This window comes from Mobula birostris, chromosome 11 (genome assembly GCF_030028105.1).
Source record: "Mobula birostris isolate sMobBir1 chromosome 11, sMobBir1.hap1, whole genome shotgun sequence".
In the NCBI taxonomy this organism is placed as follows: domain Eukaryota; kingdom Metazoa; phylum Chordata; class Chondrichthyes; order Myliobatiformes; family Myliobatidae; genus Mobula; species Mobula birostris.
In genome coordinates this window covers 7,143,453-7,164,281 of record NC_092380.1, presented here as the reverse complement: position 1 = coordinate 7,164,281, position 20,829 = coordinate 7,143,453, and the positions used below count along the sequence as shown (strand labels likewise).

The 20,829-nt window shown below is 44.4% G+C and overlaps 1 protein-coding gene across 1 annotated transcript in view; it reads right to left on the bottom strand.

The window, feature by feature from the left end:
* Positions 1–572: 572 nt before the first annotated feature.
* The window catches only part of LOC140204783 (BTB/POZ domain-containing protein KCTD5-like), a 40,584-nt gene continuing 20,327 nt past the window's right edge, over positions 573–20,829 (bottom strand). The window contains exons 3-6 of the mRNA XM_072271572.1: positions 15,271–15,362; positions 11,109–11,204; positions 8,874–8,999; positions 573–1,134 (exon numbers count right to left, since the gene is read on the bottom strand). Coding sequence (XP_072127673.1) covers positions 1,105–1,134; positions 8,874–8,999; positions 11,109–11,204; positions 15,271–15,362 — 344 coding nt within the window. The 3' untranslated portion in view covers positions 573–1,104. The remainder of the gene's footprint in view (positions 1,135–8,873; positions 9,000–11,108; positions 11,205–15,270; positions 15,363–20,829) is intronic.

The window sequence follows — 20,829 nt, the reverse complement described above, 5'->3', positions numbered from 1 at the left end:
GGGGTATATTGTCACTCTTCTTCAAATTGCATCCAACCTTTCACCAGAAGTATCTTAGACTTCTCAGCTATCTTGGTAAAGTGGAGATGAATGCACTTTGCACACTGCCCCCCCCCCAACCCCGCCATTTTAAAAATGTCCTGATAGCGTGAACAAAGCCTTAGGCCTCAGGCCTCAGAGCCCACCAACCGAGACAAACATTCCACAAGAAATTCCAAATGCCCATTAAAAATTAAAAGCAGCAATGAATAAAACATACTTCAACACAAGAATATTTGTCCACATAACTGTTATATTATCAGTCATTTCCAAATATAAATAGTTGATAAGCCAATCTGCTAACCCTTACATGCTCAGCCACCTCAAAACTATTTTTTTTATTAAAAAAGTGTTCTCTATAGAATAATCTTAATTTTTCTTTAGCCAATGCTAAAATGTACCAAAAAAATTCTTGTTTTTAAAAAGTTAACATTTTCAAGTATACTCCCCACCCACCCTCCCCACCCTCAGCACCACAACTACCCAAAGCTTCCACCTCTGACCGACTGTAAACAAAGACAAGACCCGGGGAGGACACAATGGCATCTGGTTAATATTCACTTTTTTTTCTACCACACCTACATTAACAACATGCACCGCAATCCTTAGAATGGCAGCTGAAGGCCGAAGGTTGAGCCTGAGGAGGCCGAGTTCCAATAGTGTTACCACCATAAATCACACCCTATTAAATAAAAATTAGCTGCCGTTATTCTGTCAGCATTAGACACAGCTTCAGTACAAAAAATGCCTCGATGACCTTTTGTAAGGAACCTCCTGGCTCCCACAACCGACACAGAAGGAAATCCAGTCCCGAGGAAGGCCGCAGGGCGGGGATCACTTTAGACGAGCCCTCTGCTGTTCTCAAGCAGGCATCTGACATCGAGAGGAGGATTTTTTTAAAAAACAGATAAAACAAATAACAAAAAAAAAATTGCAGAGAGACTGTCATGTGCATCCTGCTATGGCTTTTGGTGTTGCGATATGCTGTAGAATTCCTCATCTTCCGTACTGGGATACACATTAGGTATTAAAAAAAAAGGAAGGAAAGGCATATTGGGCACATCCTCACATCGTGGAGCCTTTTGCTTGTAAAAGCTGTGGGAGGGGGGGAAAAAAATCAGAAAACAGGTTTTAATTGTTGATGGCAACAAAGAGAATTTACAGTCAGATTTCCACCCACTTCCAATCCTGCTGCTTCTGACACCTAGCACAAATGAGGCAGCTATTCACCACCTCCACTCACATTAATTTATTCCATAGTCTCTTGTCTGATGCTCACTCTCCTAAGGCAAAGGGCAGGCAGACCTGAATGATTACAGGGGTGGGGTGAGGAGGGCAAACAGGATGAGGAACCTCCGAGATGCACAACGAGATTACAACCTCAGCAGGATCGTTTCCAGGCCAACTTAAATTCCAGGTAGGGGGAGGAAAAAAAAGGGGAGATTCCAGAGAGTCAAATCAGAATCTGGGGGATAAAAGAATCATTTCAGCAAAGATCTGATGGGCTGAATGCCCTTCCTTAGAGGTGTAAGCATTCTAGACTACGTGAAGGGAAGTAAAGAAGAGACAGCAGGGCGTATCAACAGAAAGTGTCAGGGAGATTGAAAATCTGTCCAAGTGGTGCCACAACAACCTCACTCAATGTCAGCAAAACCAAGGATTATTGACATTAGGAGAAGGAAACTGGAGATCCATGAGCCAGTCCTCATCGATGGATCAGAGGTGGAGAGAGTCAGCAACTTTAAATTCTTCCGTGTTGTCATTTCAGAGGATTTGCCCTGGGACCAGCAAGTTGGTGCCATTACGAAGAAAGCACGTCAGCGCCTCTACTTCCTTAAAAGTTTGGAAAGATTCAGCATGACATCTACAATGCCTATAACATGTATTCTCCCACCCTGAAAGTTTTCACGTTTTATTCTTTTACAAAACCACCAAGGAAATGGAAAGAATGTGGCACAGCTGTAAATCTGACTAGAGCAGGTCATCCTCAAAAACTGAGTGACCGTGTAAGGAGACAAGTGAGGGAGACCACCAAGAGACCTACGACAACTCTGGAGGAGTTGCAAGCTTCAGTGGCCGAGATGGGAGAGACTGCGCGTATAACAACTGTTGCCCGGGTGCTTCACCAGTCACAGCTTTATGGGAGAGTGGCAAAGAGAAAGCCACTGTTGTAAAAAAAAAACTCACATGAAATCTCGGCTAGATTTTGCCAGAAGGCATGTGCGAGACAGACTCCAAAGTCAGCTGGAAGAAGGTTCTATGGTCTGATGGAACCAAAATTGAGCATTTGGACCATCAGACTAAACGCTATGTTTGCTGTAAGCCAAACACTGCACATCATCAAAAACATACCAACCCTACTGTGAAGCATGGTGGTGGCTGCATAATGCTGTGGGGATGCTTCATTGCAGCAGGCCCTGGAAGGCTTGTGAAGGTAGAGGGTAAAATGAATGCAGCAAAATACAGGGAAATCCTGGAGGAAAACCTGATGCAGTCTGCAAGAGAACTGTGACTTGGGAGATTTGTTTTCCAGTAAGACAATGACCCCAAGGATAAAGTCAAAACTACACAGGAAAGGCTTAAAAACAACAAATTTTATGTCCTGGAGTGGCCAAGTCAGAGTCCAGACCTCAATCCAATTGAGAATTTGTGGCTGGACTTGAAAAGGGCTGTTCACTCACAACCCCTATGCAATCTGACAAAGCTTGAGCAGTTTTTTTTTAAAAGAATGGGGAAAAATGTCAGTGCCCAGATCTGCAAAGCTGATAGAGACCTATCCACACAAACTCAAGGCTGTAATTGCTAACAAAAGCACACCTACTAAATACTGACTTGAAGGGGGTGAATACTTATGCAACCAATTATTTTGAGGTTTATATTTATAATTAATGAAGATCACTTTGTAGAGATCTGTTTTCACTTTGACACAAAGGAGTCTTTTTCTGTTGATCAGTGTCAAAAAAGCCAAATTAAATCCACTGTGATTCAATGTTGTAAAACAATAAAATATGAAAACTTCCAGAGGGAGGGGGTGAATTTTTTTTTATAGACACTGTAAAACATGGACAAACATCTATAGGTATGTGTTGGAGAGTATATTGACTGGTTGCATCACGGAAGCACCAACTCCCTTGAACAGAAATCCTACGAAAGGTAGTGGATACAGCCCAGGCCATCACAGGTAAAGCCCTCCCCACCATTCAGCACATCTATATGGAGCATTGTCGCAGGAAAGCGGCATCCATCATCAGAGATCCTCACCACCCAGGTCATGCTCTCTTCTCACTGCTGCAATCAGAAAAGAGGTACAAGAGCCTCAGGACTCACTACCAGGCTCAGGAACAGTTATTACCCCTCAACCATCAGGCTCCCTGAAACAGAGGGGATAACTTCATTCAGCCCATCACTGAACTGTTCCGACAACCAATGGACTCCCTTTCGAGGACTCTTCAGCTCATGTTCTCAATAGTTATGTTTGTATATCTTTTGTAGTTAGTTTGTCGTCTTTGCACATTGGTGGTTGTCCATCCTGTTGGGAACGGTCTTTCATTGATTCTATGTTTCTTGCATTTACCGCAAGAAAGTGAATCTCAGGGTTGTGTATGGTAACAAATATGCACCTTGATAATAAATTTACTTTGAACATCAGAGGCAACTCCAGCTTCCATTAATGGTCTGGTGAACTGAACACATCCACTTTAGCTTCATTCTCCAAACACCATGTCTTAAAGAGAGGAATCAGTGGAAATGATCCGTAGTGTTTGTGAGGAAAGAAACAGAGTTAACATTTCTGGTCAAGGACCTTTGGTGCAAGATCCAATAAACCTGAAGCACAGACTCTTCCTCCCCACATAGATGCCACCTGATCATCTGAGAATTACCAGCATCTTCTGCGTCGTTTCCATACTTCTAGCATCCATGGTATTTTGCCTTAGTAAAGTGAAAGGTCACTCCATTGTCCACAACCAATCAGTAACCCTCGCATCAGGCAGTTTGATGGCTGTTACAGCAGCAGCAGTCATCTTGTTTGCTATTCAAACCACAGGAGCAGCAATTTCCCCACAATGGGAGGTTAGTCCCACCATTTTCATGTGGCATTATAGCTCTTGGTGATGGTGACGTAGCTTTAGGGCACGTTCAGGAAAAGTTCTATTTGTCATTGCAGATTGGGGCAGATTTCAGACTTCAATCCCAGTGTCCTTTGCAAGGAGTTTGTATCTTCTCCCCATGGAATGCATGGGTCTTCTCTGGGTCCTCCAGTTTCCTCCCAAGACGTACTGGTTAACTGGTCATTGTTAAGTGTCCCATGATTAGTTTAGAGTTAAATGGGTGGCACAGCTTGAAGGGACTGTTCCCCTCTGCACCTCAAAACAAATAACTGAACGGATAAACTCACCTCGGGCTTCCAGCTGGGTACGGGTATCAATTATAACCAACATTTTGATGACTAGCTCTGCCATCTTCATCAGGGATAATGCTGTACCTGACTGGCAGCCCAAGAAGAGTTTATTCGTCATATACGCCGGGAAAGCACCAAATCCTTTTACAAATGAATATAACCTTTGGCAGACATGTTCTTCTATTCTCAAGGAGGCTGATCGAGTTAATAGCAATTGAGGCAAAGCAAGTTAAAATACGAACCATTTTATTGCATAATGGATTAAACATACATGGATGATGAGTGAGATGAGAGTTTTTTGGTTGAGTGACTTTCATTTCTGGTACAAAACACAAATATAAAAGCAGGAATAACAACGGTCACCAACTGTAAATTCAAGTACAGATAAAGAATCAAGTGTCCTGGTGCACTGTATAGATGGGAGGGGAGGGCTGCTCAGTTCACAATCTTCTCACTGCTCAATGCACACAGTGTCCGCGCCTCACTTTCAGAACTCGTTTCGAGATTTAAAAAGGTTCATATGAGTCACACAAGTACACAGCGGGAGACAAACACATGCAAAGCGACAATGTGGATGGTCAGACACGCACCAGAGAGCTGCATGGAGATGGCCACAAGAATGTTGCTTTTAAACGGGTGAGACTAGCTGGTGCAGTTGTAAATGTACAGCTGAGCACAGCAGCGTGCTAATTCAAAGTGAGAGCTCCACAGAACTCTACAGAGGCAGGTACAGGCACAGCCCTAAGGGAATTCACATGAATAAGAGGGAAGCGTACACATACTGAAAAGGGGTGCAAGACACTTAGATTCACATGCGCGCACGCACGCACACACACACAAACACACACACACAGAGCAATCCCATACTCTAAAGATAACATGCGACGCCAGGCATCACAGTTGCATAATGGTTAGTGCAACACTACTACAGCTCAGGGCAGAGTTCAGAGTGCAACCCGGGCATCCTCTTTAAGGAGTCTCTGTACCCATGGAACTTGTGGGGTTTTCTCAAGGTCCTCTGGTTTCCTCCCACAATCCAAAGACGTATCCGGAAGGTTGACTGGTCACTGCAAATTGTCCCATCATTAGGTTAGGGTTAAATCGGGGTTGTTGGGGGCTGCTGGGCGGCTCGAATCAGCAGGTTCTCAGGCACTCAAACCATCCCGTCTGACACCAGCAATCATTCCATGTTCAAAATCACTTCGATCACTTTTCTTCCCCATTCTGATGTTTGGTCTGAACTGAACATCTTGACATGTCTACATGCTTCAATGCGTTGTGTTGTTGCCATGTGATTGGCTGATTAGATATTTGCATTAACGAGAAGGTGTATCTAATAAAGTGAGCATGGAGTGTATATTACAAGTGGTATATAATGAAGCGCGAGTCTAGTGAGCATTAGAATAGTCAGGCCTAGGGTCACAATGGCATGGATTGAAATTTCAATAATGGAGGGACAAGGATGGAAGTGGAAATAACACCACCTGTGATCGAACAGAACACAGAGTTGAAAATTCAGCTTGGGAATAGCCGGCTTCAAGCCATCAGAGTGGCCAGAAGGGGTTGGAATTGGTGACAGGCTGGGAATGGATGTTCACCTGCATACCTAGAGCTTCACATGGAACTGGAGGCAACGCGATGGAGGAGACCTGATGAAGGGTCTCGACCCAAAACATCGACTGTACTTCTTCCTATAGATGCTGCCTGGCCTGCTGCGTTCCACCAGCATTTCATGTGTGTGGTTCAAGACCTCCATGTGGCTGGAAGTGATCAAGATGCAGCAGGCAGTTGTGCAACAAGAGGGCCAAGGACATGGCTGCCAGGTTGAGGGTTCTACCCTCGCCGACTGCCTGCCCCTCTTCTGGGGCTACATTTGTGCCATACTGCATGCGATCACTATGAATATAGCGGGGGAATTCTTTAGCCAGAGAGTGGTGAACTTGTGGAACTCATTGCCACAGGCAGCTGTGGAGGCCAAATATTTAAGGCAGAGGCTGATTGGTCCGGGCATGAAGGAAAACGGGGAAAAAGGCTGGAGATTGGAAAAGAAAACAGATGAGCCGTGATGAAATGGTGAAGACTCGATGGGCCAAATGGCCTAATCTGCTCCCACATTGTTCATTTCAATTTCAACATGATTTGTGTTTTTTTTCCTTTCTCATGTACAACAGGTATTGGTCTTTTAATTCTATTTAATTGTGTTCTTTCAAGTTTCTTGCTTTGTAAGCAGACAAATCACAAGGCGTACAATTTATACATTCTTTGATAATAAATGTACTTTGAATATTTTATGGTGTTATGGCCTTATTTCCAGGAACGGTGGGCCCCCGCAGGGAATATGGATGGAAATAATTGAATTACCACCTATATTAACAGTACTGGAATCCCTAACCTTTGTATGCATTTTGTGTTTAAGTTTTGTAGGTTTGTAAATAAAAAGGGCACGTCTGCAGACTTGAGGAAATGATGTTCAGGAAAGGAAGAGGAGCAATGAAGCTGCCCGAAACCCTTAGCTCCAATCTTGCAGAAACGAAAACTGAGCCAGGGCAATCCCAATGAATTGGACAATGAAGAAGAGGCAATGGAATTCTACTGCAACAAAGAATGACACGGGTATAGAGACTCATTCATAGAGGTCAGTGTGCACACATGATATACAAAGAGGAAACATACATACACACACACACACACACACACACACACACACACACTTGTGCACAAGCATACTCCCACAGGAACCAAAGCTCTACTCATTCACCGAGGCTAGAACCTGCTCTGTGGGGTATTGCCGTCAGATCTACCACACACAAATGCAGAAATGATCCCACCACCAGCTCATTCTACGTCACTATCAGTTCTCACCACCGTGTACGAGTTACAGTTTAGTCCCCGTCATTCATATCACAATCAGCTTCCTCGTCCTCGCCCTTTATCCAGCATGCAGCATGCACAAGGATTCAAATGTCAAACAGGAAAGACAAGATGACTACAGATTAAGAAACCAATAACTTTTACAGTTTTTTTTTTAAAAACACTTTCAAGTTTCAAAACAAGTTATTTCCACTTTTCCTGGCAACATTAAATGCTTCCATTTGGTTTAGAGTCCACTTCGTCTCAGAGTAATCCCACTCTGTAATGTATTTCCCTGTAATGTATTCTCCCCTATTTCCCTCAATTCTTCCCTATCCCAACACTCCCTTACCAGGGGGGCAAGTTACTGCGTCCAATTTACCAACAACTCCACTCATCTTTGGGATTGGTTGGGATGAAGCGGGAGCACTCAGAGGAAACCCATGCAGCTACGGAGAGAACGAGCAAACTCCACATAGAGAGCAGCGGAGGTCAGGATACAATATGGGTCGCTGGCACTGTCTGACACCGTGTAAGGTCATTCAGATGCATTGTGGGTCCTCTGGTGAGTGGAGAACCAGCTCCGCCGAGACAATGCAGAGTCGTTGCCATCACAACAGTCATGGAGGGTGTGGGAGTGGGCAACTTCCATTATCAACAGGTCTGTCAGATGTTTTTATTTAAAACTCACTCACTACCACTATACTTAAGCAGCAAGTGCAACTCATGTAGCCTCTTTTTTTATACAATATAGCCTCCCCTTTTGTCATGATAAGGCCTATCTCAGGGTGGAAGAGCATCTTATATTCTGTCTAGGTAGCCTCCAAACTGATGGCATAAGTATTGATTTATGCCATCAAGTTGGAAGTTACCTAGATGGAATATGACATTAACTCCTTCCAGTAATATATTGTTCCTCTTCTTTCATTTCCCACTTGACCTCCTACCTCTTCTCCTCACCTGCCTATCACTTTCCCCTGGTGACCCTCTTTCATCCTTTTCTCTCATGGTCCACTCTCCTTTCCCATCAGATGCCTCCTTCTCCAGCCCTTTTCCTTTCCCACCCATCCCCTTAAGGATAAAGAGAAAGATTAGCTTTTTGTCACATATACATCGAAAAGTACAGAGAACTGCATCATTTGCCTGAAATCAAATCAGCGAGGATCATACTGGGCAGCCCACAAATGTTGCCACACTTCCGGCACCAACAAGCATGCCCACAACTTACTAAACTGTGCGTCTTTTCAGGAAAGCACAGCACCCGAGAGGAACCTCACGTAGTCACGGGCTGATGGTACAAACTCCTTACAGGCAGCGACAGGAACTGGACCCCAATCGGTGGCAGGAGCCACAAAATGACGTGCTACTATGTTTATGGATTGAGACTTCAGCACGAGTCTTTACGATAGCTTTTACTTGACCATCACTAATGATTGTCCAATCAGGGTCCAATTCCCGACCCTGCCTGTAAGGAGTTTGTACCATCAGCTCGTGACTACGTGAGTAAGTTCACTCTTCAGACCGAGTGGTTGCCAATCACCTCTGCCCAACCACAATGTCACCATGCAAAACACACCCGGCTCACCTTCGCCTTTCGACTCGGTTCACAGCTTATCCCGTTGGTGGTGTTGTGTAGCTCCTTGGAAACAACGCATAGAAACTCTGCCTGGTCTTCATTGCCATAGTTGTAGGAAGATCCAATGCTGACCAACTGAAATGAGAGCAGCGTGCACTGATATAGCCATCGAATGCAGAGGCCCGTGGCATGCCAAGAGGCTGAAGCACAATGATCACTGAACCACAATGAAGGAAGTTACGTGGGATCACTCCGGGCTTAAGGAAGGGAAGTAGATAGGCAGATGGCATCAAGGAAGAAAGTCCACGGACCGGAGCCCAAACAGCTGCCAATGGGGAAAGGGGAGGGAAAATAGTTTAAAGCAAAATTCTTTGGAGCTCAGGGGAAGAGTGAGGGAATAGGATTCACGATGAGGCCACACTCAGGTTAGAGGAGCAACACCTCATATTCCATCTGGGTAGCCTCCAATGTGACAGCATGAACATCAATTTCTCGAACCTCTGGTGATTTCTCCCCCCTTCCCCTCTCTTTTTCCATTCCCCATTCTGGCTCCCCTCTTACCCCTTCTCTTCTCACTTGCCCTTCACCTTCTTAAGGTGCCCATCCTCCCTCCTCTTCACCTATAGCCCACTCTCCTCTCCTTTCAGATTCCTTCTTCAGCCCTTTACCGTTTCCAGCCAACACTTGCCAGCTTCTCACTGCATCCCACTCCCCCACCATCCCTCTCACCTGGCCTCACCTATCACCTTCTTTCATGTACTCCTCCCCCGTCCCCTCAACCTTCTTACTTTGGACTTCTCCCCCTTCCTTTCCAGCCCTGATAAAGGTCCTTTGTCTGAAACGTCATCTCGTTATTCCTCTCTGTAGATAGAGCATAGAACAGTACAGCACATCAACAGGCCATTTGGCCAACAATGTTGTGCTAAACCAATTAAATTAGTAATCAAATGGCCAACTAAACTAATCCATTCTGCCTATAAAAGCTCAATATACCTCTGGTTTCCTCACATCCACGTGCCTATCTAAACATCTCTTAAAAGTCCCTCATGTACCTGCCTCCCTAATGCACCACCCCAGGCAGCGTATTTCAGGCACTCACCACTCCATGTTAAAAAAAAAATGCCCTTCACATTTTCTTTGAAATTATTCCCCCTCATCTTAAATGCATGCCCTCAAGTATTCGGTATTTCAACCCTGGGGAAAAGGTACTGTCTATCTACTCCTCTCATAATTTTATAAACCTCTATTGGATCTCCCCTCAGCCGCCACAGAAAACAACCCAAGTTTGTCCAAACTCTCCGTGCAGCACATGCAATCTAATCCAGGCAACGTCCTGGTAAACCTTTTCTGCACCTTCTCCAAAGCCTCAACATCCTTCCTGTAGTGGGGCGACCAGAACTGTATGCAGTACTCCAGGCATGGCCTAACTAGAGCTTTATAAACTGCAACACAACTTCCTGACTTTTGAACTCAATGCCTCAACTATTAAAGGCATGCATGCCATATGCCTTCTTAATCCCCCTATCAATCTGTGTGTAGGCACTTTCAGGGAGCTATGAACTTACATCCCAATGTCCATCTGCTCATCAACACTGGTAAGAGTCCTGCCGTCTACTGTCTCTTTACATTCGACCTACCAAAGTGCAGCACTTCACATTTGGCCAAGTTAAACTCCATCTGCCATTTTTCTGCCCATATCAGCAACTGATCTGTATCTGTAATCTTTGTCAGTCTTCTGCGGTATTCACAACACCAACAATCTTTGTATCATCTGCAAACTCACACGTACATTTTCATCCAGATGCTGCCTGACCTGCTGAGTTCCTTCAGCATTTTGTACATGCTGAGTGGAATTGAATGTTTTTAATTTTAAATATATATAGGGAGTAGTAGGACTCAAGTGCCAAACAGCTTCTGATGATGGTGCAAGTCTATAATTCTGTTCCAGTCCTGATGAAATGTTTCAACCTGCAATGGTAACTGTTCTTTTTCCTCCCTAGATGCTGAGCTCCTCCATTATTAATCTGTTTCTTTGTCCTTCAGAGTAGTGCATGCACCATTCTAATAGAGTCCTGTTGCTTCCTGTCAACTGCTCCTAATTCACTTCTAGATGGATTACACACATTGTGTTTTTGGCGGGAGGTTGTAGGGGAGTAGCGATGCTGAGTCTCAGCACTTTATAAAGGGTCAGGATAAGTGAAAGGATCCCACTGTTCCTGACACCGAGAGAGTTGGGAGCCTCACCTGCTCAAACTTCCAGCCGTCAGACATAGTGGAAACCATTTGTGTCAGCTCTTCCTCCTGACACTGGAGAACTCGGTAAACGTGTTTTGTAGGAATCTGCAGAGATACAACAGGAAGGTATTGGTTAACAATTTCCATTAAACTGCAGCATTTGTACCTCATCCGTACTGATGGCTACCCTATATTCCTCATCACAAGGCCAATGCTTTGGTTAGTTGCATAATTCTGCTTCGGAACAAGGTGTAATGAGCTTGAGCTAATTACATCTCAGGTTCAATTGAACCATGTTCACTTCTGTAAAATAACAGATTAAGATTAGATTTGTCATGTGAATCAAAACACACAGTGAAATGTGTCACTTGAATCAAGACCAACACAATACGAATGCGCTGGGGGCAGCCCCCAAGTGTCACCGTGCTTCTAGCACCAACAAAGCATGCCTACAAACTTACTAACCCAAATCATTCGTCTTTGGAACATGAGGGAAAACTGGAGCACCCAAAGGAAACTCGTGTGGTCAAAGGAAGGACGTACAAAATCCTCACAGACCATGGCAGGAATTTAACCCTAATCACTAGTGTTGTTCCTCCAAGAGGACCACAACCTTGTCGTGGTTTGTGTGCCTCAATGACCCGGAGAGCTATGTTGGCTGGAGTCAGGGCCTTGTGCTTTGGCTCTTGGCAAGGTCATCCATGCCAAACAGGTCAAAGGGTAGCGGCCGGACTAAGAGTGGTCCACCGGTCCTCCAGGTTTGGGGGTTCAACTCAGGGCTAATAGCCCTTACTGGTAAAACAAAACTGTTGCGGAAACAGCAATGAAGAATCCTTGACAATACCAAAAACCAAGAGGAAGCTCCTGACACGATGAAGGAAGACCAGAACACCACCAGAGATGAGGACTTTCACTGCTGCCCTAAATGCTAAATAGCGTAACTGGAGCCATAACAGCATTAGGCTAACAACTACGCTACTGTGCTGCCCTTGATGGGAGCTCTCTTACACAGAGAAATTAGTCATACATAAAGCCATTAGGACTCTGGTTTATTTTAGTACAATATTTCCTTTCCTGGGGTGTACGGGGTGTCCAGGGAGGGGTAGCACCTCTGGTGAAGGGACTTATCATGTCCATTCCAGGGCATCTCACTTATCTTTGGTCCCCACAGGACACTCAGCTCTGGCCTCTGGCTCCAAGTAGCTGTTTGCATGGGACAGTGCCCACACCCCACCCCAGTACACACCGGACTAAACTAGGGGAAGAGTAGATGGCAGCTTCATACACTGGGAAGGTAGGGACATGCCTGTCCCAGCATGCCAAGTCAGCTCTGGTGGACTGGGTGGATGAGATCTACAGGCAGATCAAACAGCCAGAATGCCATGGAGAGTGGGGAGACATGACAAAGTACAGACGATGCCATAGTCACCCACTGCAACCAAGGAAGACACCAGTTTGTGACGCTTGTTTGTAACACTGGGGTTAGACTTCGGAGGTCGCGAGAGTGGAACTGCCTCAGCGCAACGGCTTTTCCGCTTTAAAAAACCCTACTGCACAGGTTTCCTGTCATCTTTGGATAGCCACCATTTCCTTTTCAATAAATAATCAACACCATGGAAGTGGAGGTGCTGCTGTGAGCACCTCGAAGGAAGTAAAGAAGCTTTCTTTGTAATTGCACTTGTGTGCTGGGCCCAGGACAGATCCTCGGAAATGATACCACCAAGGAATTTAAAGTTGCTGACCCTCTCCACCTTTGATCGTCCAGTGAGGACTGGCTCATGGACCTCCTCCTGAAGTCAATAGTTTTGAATGAGAGGTTGTTGTTGTGACACCAATCAGATTTTCTATCTCCCTCCTCTACGCTGATTCATTACCACCTTTGATTCAGTCAAATTCAAATATGGCATCGGAGTTGTGCTTAGCCACACAGACACGAGTGTAAACTAGTTAAGAAACTGATTTTTCACACCATCACTGCTAATGTCACAGCTTTCCAGTCAGACTTTTAGATAGGATTGCCTGAACAGCCAAGGTCCAATAACAATTATAGACATAGCCATAAAGTGCCGTAGCACAGATACAGGCCCTTTGGCCCATCTGGTCTGTACCATACTGTTACTCTGCATAGTCCCATTGACCCTCAAAGGATATTTTGGCGGGAGGAGAAGATGGCGGCGCGACGCAGTGTGCGCAGCCTCTCCGGTGAATGATAGCTAATCTGTCAAGTAGGGTGCCCTGCACAATTCTGATTTGATGAAGGAAGACGTGAGAGCACGGAGGAACATCTGGTGAAACTTCCGAAATGCCTGCTTCACTGCTGCCGCTACTGTATGATCCGAAATCTCCAGAGGGGAAGGCCCCGAATCCTCGGCTTTGCCTGTTGCTTGGCGGCCGGGGCCCAGCTCAAAGCGCTCGGCAGAGATGGTGCTCGGTGTCGGAGGCTCGGACAGACTCAGAGTTGGACTGTGGTTGGGTGTTTCTAGGACGCCGCATCAGCAAGTTTGCAGCACTGGAAGCTCATGGCAGGGAGAGTTTTCTCCCTTCTACCGTCTGCGTGAGATGATGGGCTATAGGGATTTTGAGACTACTTTTTTTTTTACCATGCCCATGGTCTGCTGTTATCAAATTACGGTATTGCTTTGCATTGTTGTAACTATATGTTATAATTACGTGGTTTTTATCAGTTTTAGTCTTGGTCTGTCTTGCGTTTCTGAGATAGCATACTGGAGGAACATTGTATCACTTTTTAATGCATGCATTTCTAAATGACAATAAAACGAGGACTGAGTGTCCTCATAATCTAATCTAATATTTGAGGAAGTACATTAACAGGAAGAGTTTAGAGCAGGGGTTCCCAACTTTTTTTCATGCCATGGACCAATACCATTAAACAAGGGGTCTATGGACCCCAGGTTGGGAACCCCTGGCTTTGAGGGATATTGGTCAAATGGGACTATCTTAGATGGACATTTTGGTCGGAATGGACAAGTTGAGCTGAAGGGTCTGCATTAGTGCTGTTACTCTGTGACTCTTCATAGAGTTTTGGTCACCTACCTACAGGAAAGATGTGAATAAGTATAGAGAAAATTTACAAGGATGTTGCTGGGTCTGGAGGACCTGAATTATAAGGAAAGATTGAATAGGTTAGGACTTTAATCCTTGGAACACAGAAGAATGAAAGGAGATTTATTAGAGGTATACAAAATTAGGGTATAGACAGGGTAAATGTAAGCAGGCTTTTTCCACTAAGGTTGGGTGAAAACTAAGAGGAAACACAAGGGGAAGTTCTTCACTCAGAGGATCATGAGAGCGTGGAACGAGCTGCCAGCACAAGTGGTGCATGCAAGCTCATTTCAACATTTAAGAGAAGTTTGGATAGGCACATGGATGGTAGGGGTACGAAGAGCTATGGTCTTGGTGCAGGTCGATGGGAGTAGGCAGTCTAAATGGTTTGGCACAGACTAGATGGGCCAAAGGGCCTGTTTCTGTGCTGTACTTTTCTATGACTGAAGTCCCTTTGCATCTGATTTTTAAAATGTTCTCCCTGAAAATAGCCTATGCCTTTATTCTTTCTATCAAAGTGTATAACCATACACTTCCCAACACTATTATATCTGCCACTCCTTTGTCCATTCTGCCAACCTTCTGCAGACTCCCTGCAGAATCAGCCACATCAGAACACATTCAGAAAGAAGAAAGAAGAAACAAGTCATCTTCAACCACAAGAATGGGAAATCAAGTGCTTCAGTTTCCTCCCACAGTCCAAAGACGTACCAGTTAGCAGGTTAATTGGTCATTGTACATTCTACTATGATTAGGCTGGGGTTACATCAGGGGTTGCTGGTTGGTGTGGTTCAAATGCTTGGAGGGACCTGTTCTGTGCTGTGTCTCTAAACAAAATAAATAACATGCTCAAGTCAACGATGACAAACAAGCCACAGTGACAATGTTCTACCTGGCCCTGCACCACCAGGCAGGTTCAATAAAAAGGAGAACGGTTCCTAATTCCTTGTTCTAGGCATAGATTAGTCAACTGAGCCTCACCAGATGATCAAACAGCCAGCAGACATTTCATTCATGTATAGGATGTGGGTGTCATTGGCAAGCCCAGAACTTGCCGTCCATCCTTAATACAGAGGTGATAGTCCAATCGTCCACTCTGTTTCCTTACCTGTGTGGGCTTGCAATCCCTTTCTTTGATCTTCTCTTTCACTAATTTGATCAAAGGCGCAATGTTGTAAAACTCCGCTTCTTCCAGAACCCCTGCAACAGAGAAATATTCTGTCACCACGGACCTGCACGCAACTCAGATATGTGATTTGGTACTACTCTGACAGGGTTTTACAAAGCACACATCTGAAGCTATTATTTTCAAAATAACCATATATAATTGTATTACTTTTAACACTGGTTTTCTAGTAGTTTAGTTCCCATCCTCAGCTTCGGTTTGCTGCTACCAGCCAGCGAGAAGCTGTTGGTATTGATGGTTGTCCATCGTGTCTGACGGTGACAGGAAAGCTGTACGGGAGAGCTTTTAAAGTGGAACAGCCATTGCGCTGGAGCAGCTTCACTCTTCATCTCGCTTGCTGAGGATCCCTACCACCCCCACCCCCCAGGACTATTCCTCTTTTGCACTGCTGCCACAAGTTTCACGAAATACACGATTGATTATAAGCATGATTGTGATAGAAAGGATACCACAAAACTGACAAAGCTGAGATGGCCTAAAACACTGAGTTGATTTAATTCTTTGCATTGAACCACAGAAAACGCGCTGAAGGATAATCAGGTCAGTAATTATACCCACTGGTCCACTGTATTCCTGAACTTTGAAGCACTGCCTCAGAAATGTCCAATTTATTTCCACCACCCAGTCACGCTGCCCACATTAGGAATTTTCCCAACTCAGTCCATAACTGTACCACAACAGCAAAGCATGCTGGAAAACAGAATCAGAAAAATTTGCTGGAGATCCCTGGATCAACACCAAAGTAAATTATTATCACAGTACATGTATCGCACCATATAGAACCCTGAGATTCGTTTTCTTGCAGGCATACTCAGTAAATTCAAGAAACATAATTGAATCAATGAAAGACAGCACCTATCAGGACGGACAAACAACCAACGAGCAAAAGGCAACAAATTGTGCAAATACAGAATAGAAAAAAAATAATAAATAAGCAATAACTAGAGAACAAGATGAACGAGTCCTTGAAAGTGAGCCCACAGATTGTGGGAAGAGTTCAGTGATGGGGTGAGTAAAGTTATCCCCTTTGGTTCAAGAGCCTGAAGGTTGAGGGGTCATAACTGTTCCTGAACCTGGTGGTGCAAGTCCAGAGGTTCCTGTGCCTTCCTTCCTGATGACAGCAGCCAGAAGAGAGTATGGCCTGGGTGGTGGGGGTCCGTGATGATGGATGCTGCTCTCCTGTAACAGGATCATAATGAAGGAACTGGAGATAAATAAATCGATAACTTTTAGCCCAAAGGTCAAATCTATGACTGGCAAGTCTTGAGGTGAAGTTGGAGGCCAGATGTCTGTGAGCCTGAGAGGTTGGGGCCAAGGACTGGAAGCCCGGAGGCAGCCTGTCCGGTGGGGGTAGGGGGTGAAGGGGGCTGTATGTGTGTAAGTAAGGAGATGGGTGGGTGGGAGAGGGTGTGAAAGGGACTTGTTTTGCTACTGTTGTGTTCTGATGTTGCTTGTGTTGTTCTGCTGGACACTGAGGGCAAGCTACATTGGTGCCAGAACGTGTGGCAACGGCTGAATGTCCTAATTATGCTCCTATGTCTTTTTTTTTAAACAATAGGTGCAGGAGTAGGCCGCTCGGCCCTTCAAGCCAGCACGGCCATTCACTGTGATCATGGTTGATTATCCACAATCAGTACCCCAAGTACTTATGGACACTTACAGGCTGCCCCCGGCACATTCTTGGGTGTGTTGATTGTTAAGGCAAATGACATAGTTCACCGCATGCTTTAATGTACATGTGATAAATAAATCTGTATTTGGTCTTTACACCATTTGTAGAAATATCAAGGCTCATCTGTTTCCTCTAAACTGTGGACATGCAGTAACTGAAATGCCCCCATGCACATAGCCTTTTGTTACATGCAGCTAGAAAAAGTTTACAAAACGCAAAAGGTTTTTTTTGTTGTACTGTATTTCATTATATCCTTCAATTAATACATAAAATCTAAAGTATATGAATTTCCATTCTAAATATTCATGCATATTACAAAAAAAAGCTTTAAAGAGCTGCGCAGTTTTCAGGTCATGTGAAAATTTCCTCCCTAGAGCTACAGTTGGCTTGCGCAGCTGCAAAGAAAAATTAGAGTGAACATTGGCAGGAGGTCACTTGACTCACTGGTTCCCTGCTGGTTGTCTAGGTAAAGCAATACCTTAGCCCTAGTTAACCCAAAACATTAGCTGCTGCTGACCAGCTAAGCAGGTAAAGCATTTTCTCTTTTGTTCCATTACCTCCTGCAATTCTGAATGCGTACTTTAACATTTGAATTATTCCCTGAAGCAAAGAACTTAAGAACGTCACATGGAGCTCCCAAATTGTTCTCTGAAAGGCCAATAACAAGCAAGTGTTCATTTAACACACATCAAAGTTGCTGGTATTTGATGTGAGTTGCTTGAATTTCCAGCATCTGCACAATTCCTGTTGCAAGTGTTCATTTAGTTGAGTTTGAGGAGATTTGGTTTGTCAACTAAAACACTTAAAAATTTCTACAAATGTACCTTGAGCATTCCGACTGGCTGCATCACCGATGGGTGGGGGGGGGGGAGGGGGTGCTACTGCACAAGACTGAAGTTGTAGAAACTTGCAGAATTAGTCAGATCCATCCTGGGTACTAGCCTCCATAGTATCCAAGACATCTTCAAGGAGCGGTGCCCTAGGAAGGCAGCGTCCATCATTAAGAACCAACACCCAGGACATGTGCTCTTCTCATTGTTACCATCGGGAAAAAGGTACAGAAGCCTGAAGGCACACACTCAGCAATTTAGGAACAGCTTCTTCCCCTCTGTCATCTGATTTCTAAATAGTGTTCGTGGGTTCAATGTCTATCTCATTACTCTTTTTATTTGTTTTTTTTTTAACACTACTTAACCATTTAATGGACATATATACTTACCACAATTCAATTTTTTCTCTATATTTATTTATCACGTACCTCAATGTACTGCTGCTGTAAAGTTAACAAATTTCACGCCATGTGTCGGTGATAATTAAACCTGATTCTGAAGAGTTAATCAGTTACGAGCGATGAAATTATGGGGTTATACTATTAAAACAGAAATGAGAGGTCGAGAAAAGCCTTCAAATACCATATGCAACCCATTTCTAAAGTACTTTGTTGTAGGAACAAGCATTTTACACAGCTAAAATAATGTACAAGTGGTGAACGACAATGAGGAAAGAGTGGGAGGAGTCCTTCACAGAGGATGAAGTGGTTTACAGCGAGAAATGTTTATGCCAGAGATTACTGACTGTTTAAAGACATTCATTCCCAGAACGGCACTATGAACAACAGTGGTCTGACCCGGGTTTTATTCCGACCACTGTAGGGAGTTTATACAGTTTTCCTGTGACCACATGGGTTTCCTCCAGACACTTTTTCTGCCACATTCTGAAAAGATGTGTGGGTTTGGGTTTTACAAATTGTGGGCACGTTACGCTGGTGCCAGAAACATAGTGACTCGCGTCTCTTGCGGGCTGCTTCCAGCACATCTTAGCCTCGTGTTGATCGTTGATGCAAAATGACGTATTTTACTTTATGTTTCAATATACATGTGACAAGAAACATATTTTTGGTCTTGATGACACTGGGTGCAAGGTTGTTGCTGTAAACCACTCAACTAGTATATCTCACTCCTGTATACGGTCGTCAGCATCTGAAATTCTGCCAACAATAGTTGTACCACCAGCTAATTTATAGATGGCATTCGAGCTGTGCCTAGCCACACAGTCATGGGTAGAGAGAGAGTAGAGCAGTGGGCTGAGCACACATTCCTGAGGTGCACCAGTGTTGATCGTGAGCGAGGTGGAGATGTTATTTCCGATTCACACAGATTGTCGTCTTCCGGTTAGGAAGTCAAGGATCCAGCTGCAGAGGGAGGTAGAGAGGCCCAGATTCTGGAGCTTTTCGATCAGAACTGTAAGAATGAATGTGTTCAATGTTGAGCTGTAGTCAATAAACAGCATCCTGACATAGGTATTTGTCTAGGTCAGCGGTCCCCAACCACCGGGCCACAAAGCATGCGCTACTGGGCCACAAGGAAACGATATGAGTCAGCTGCACCTTTCCTCATTCCCTGTCACGCACTGTTGAACCTGAACATAGGGTTGCCAACTGTCCCGTATACTGGGCTAAATTGGTTTGTCCCATACGGGGCCACCCTTGTCCCGTACTTCCCCCGCTAAGGTAGAGCGTCCCTATGAAACCTTTCGTGCCTTAATGGCATGAAGCAAAGACGCAATTACCATTAATTTATATGGGAAAAATTTTTTGAGCGTTCCCAGACGCAAAAAATAACCTACCAAATCATACCAAATAACACACAACACCTAAAATAACAACATCATATAGTAAAAGCAGGAATGATATGATAAATACACAGTCTATATAAAGTAGAAATCATGTATGTACAGTATAGTCGAGAAGATTAAGCCAAAACCGATTTGTGGAAAAAAATCGGCACATACACGCATGCGCACACAGGTGCCCGCACAAGGCTTCATGGTCATGGTAGTCTTCCTGGGGTAAAGTGTCCCGGGATTTGACTGCTACTTTTGTCCCTTATTTGGGAGTGAGAAAGTTGGCAACCCTAACTGTAAACGAGATGTTCAGGTGATTTTAACCCTACTTGAACACCCCCCACCACCGGTCGGCTGGTCTGCAAGAATATTGTCAATATTAAACCGGTCCGCAGTACAAAAATGGTTGGGAACCCCTGATCTAGGTGATCCAAGGCCGTGTGGACAGTCACTGAGATCGCAGCTGCTGCAGATCTATTGCGGCGATAGGCAAATTGCAATGGGTCGAGGCAATGTGGTCAAAGTCCAAAATTAATATTTCTCATCTGTATTCACCACGGCGTATGACATGAAAGATATTGAATTCAGGGAGCAGTATGTGGATAACCTGGATCTGGTCAGTGTTAAAGAGGCAGTTTTAGAAGTCATGGGACGTGAGGTCTGAAAAATCCCCAGGGCCATTTGAGATCTAGCTCAGCAGTTTTGGGAAGCAAGGGAGCAGATGTGAAAGAACCATGTTTTAATGGGGATTTCAGGGGACTTCATTTTTATTTTGTATTTTTTTTAATACAGTGGTAGATATTTGGATCTTGCTGCCAAAGGTGATTGAATCAGATACAATCTCCGACATTTAGACAGCTAAATAGGCAAGGCATTGAAAGACACTGACCCAGAGAAGGCAAAACCACAAGACACAGGATGAGAATTAGGCCACTCAGCCCATGAATCTGCTCTGCCATTCCACCATGGCTGATTTAATACCCCTCTCAACTCCATTCTCCTGCCTTCTCCCCAGTTTAACTATGTCAGTTTTACATCTATCACAATGACTATCAACATCAGAAAAGATTTTAGAAAGTCTTTCCTTCGTCAAATGATAAATGTACAATTTTAAATTGAATCAATGAATGGCTAGCACAAATTGAAGAAGAGTTAGCCAACTTCAAAATCTGCATCCAATCCTCCGT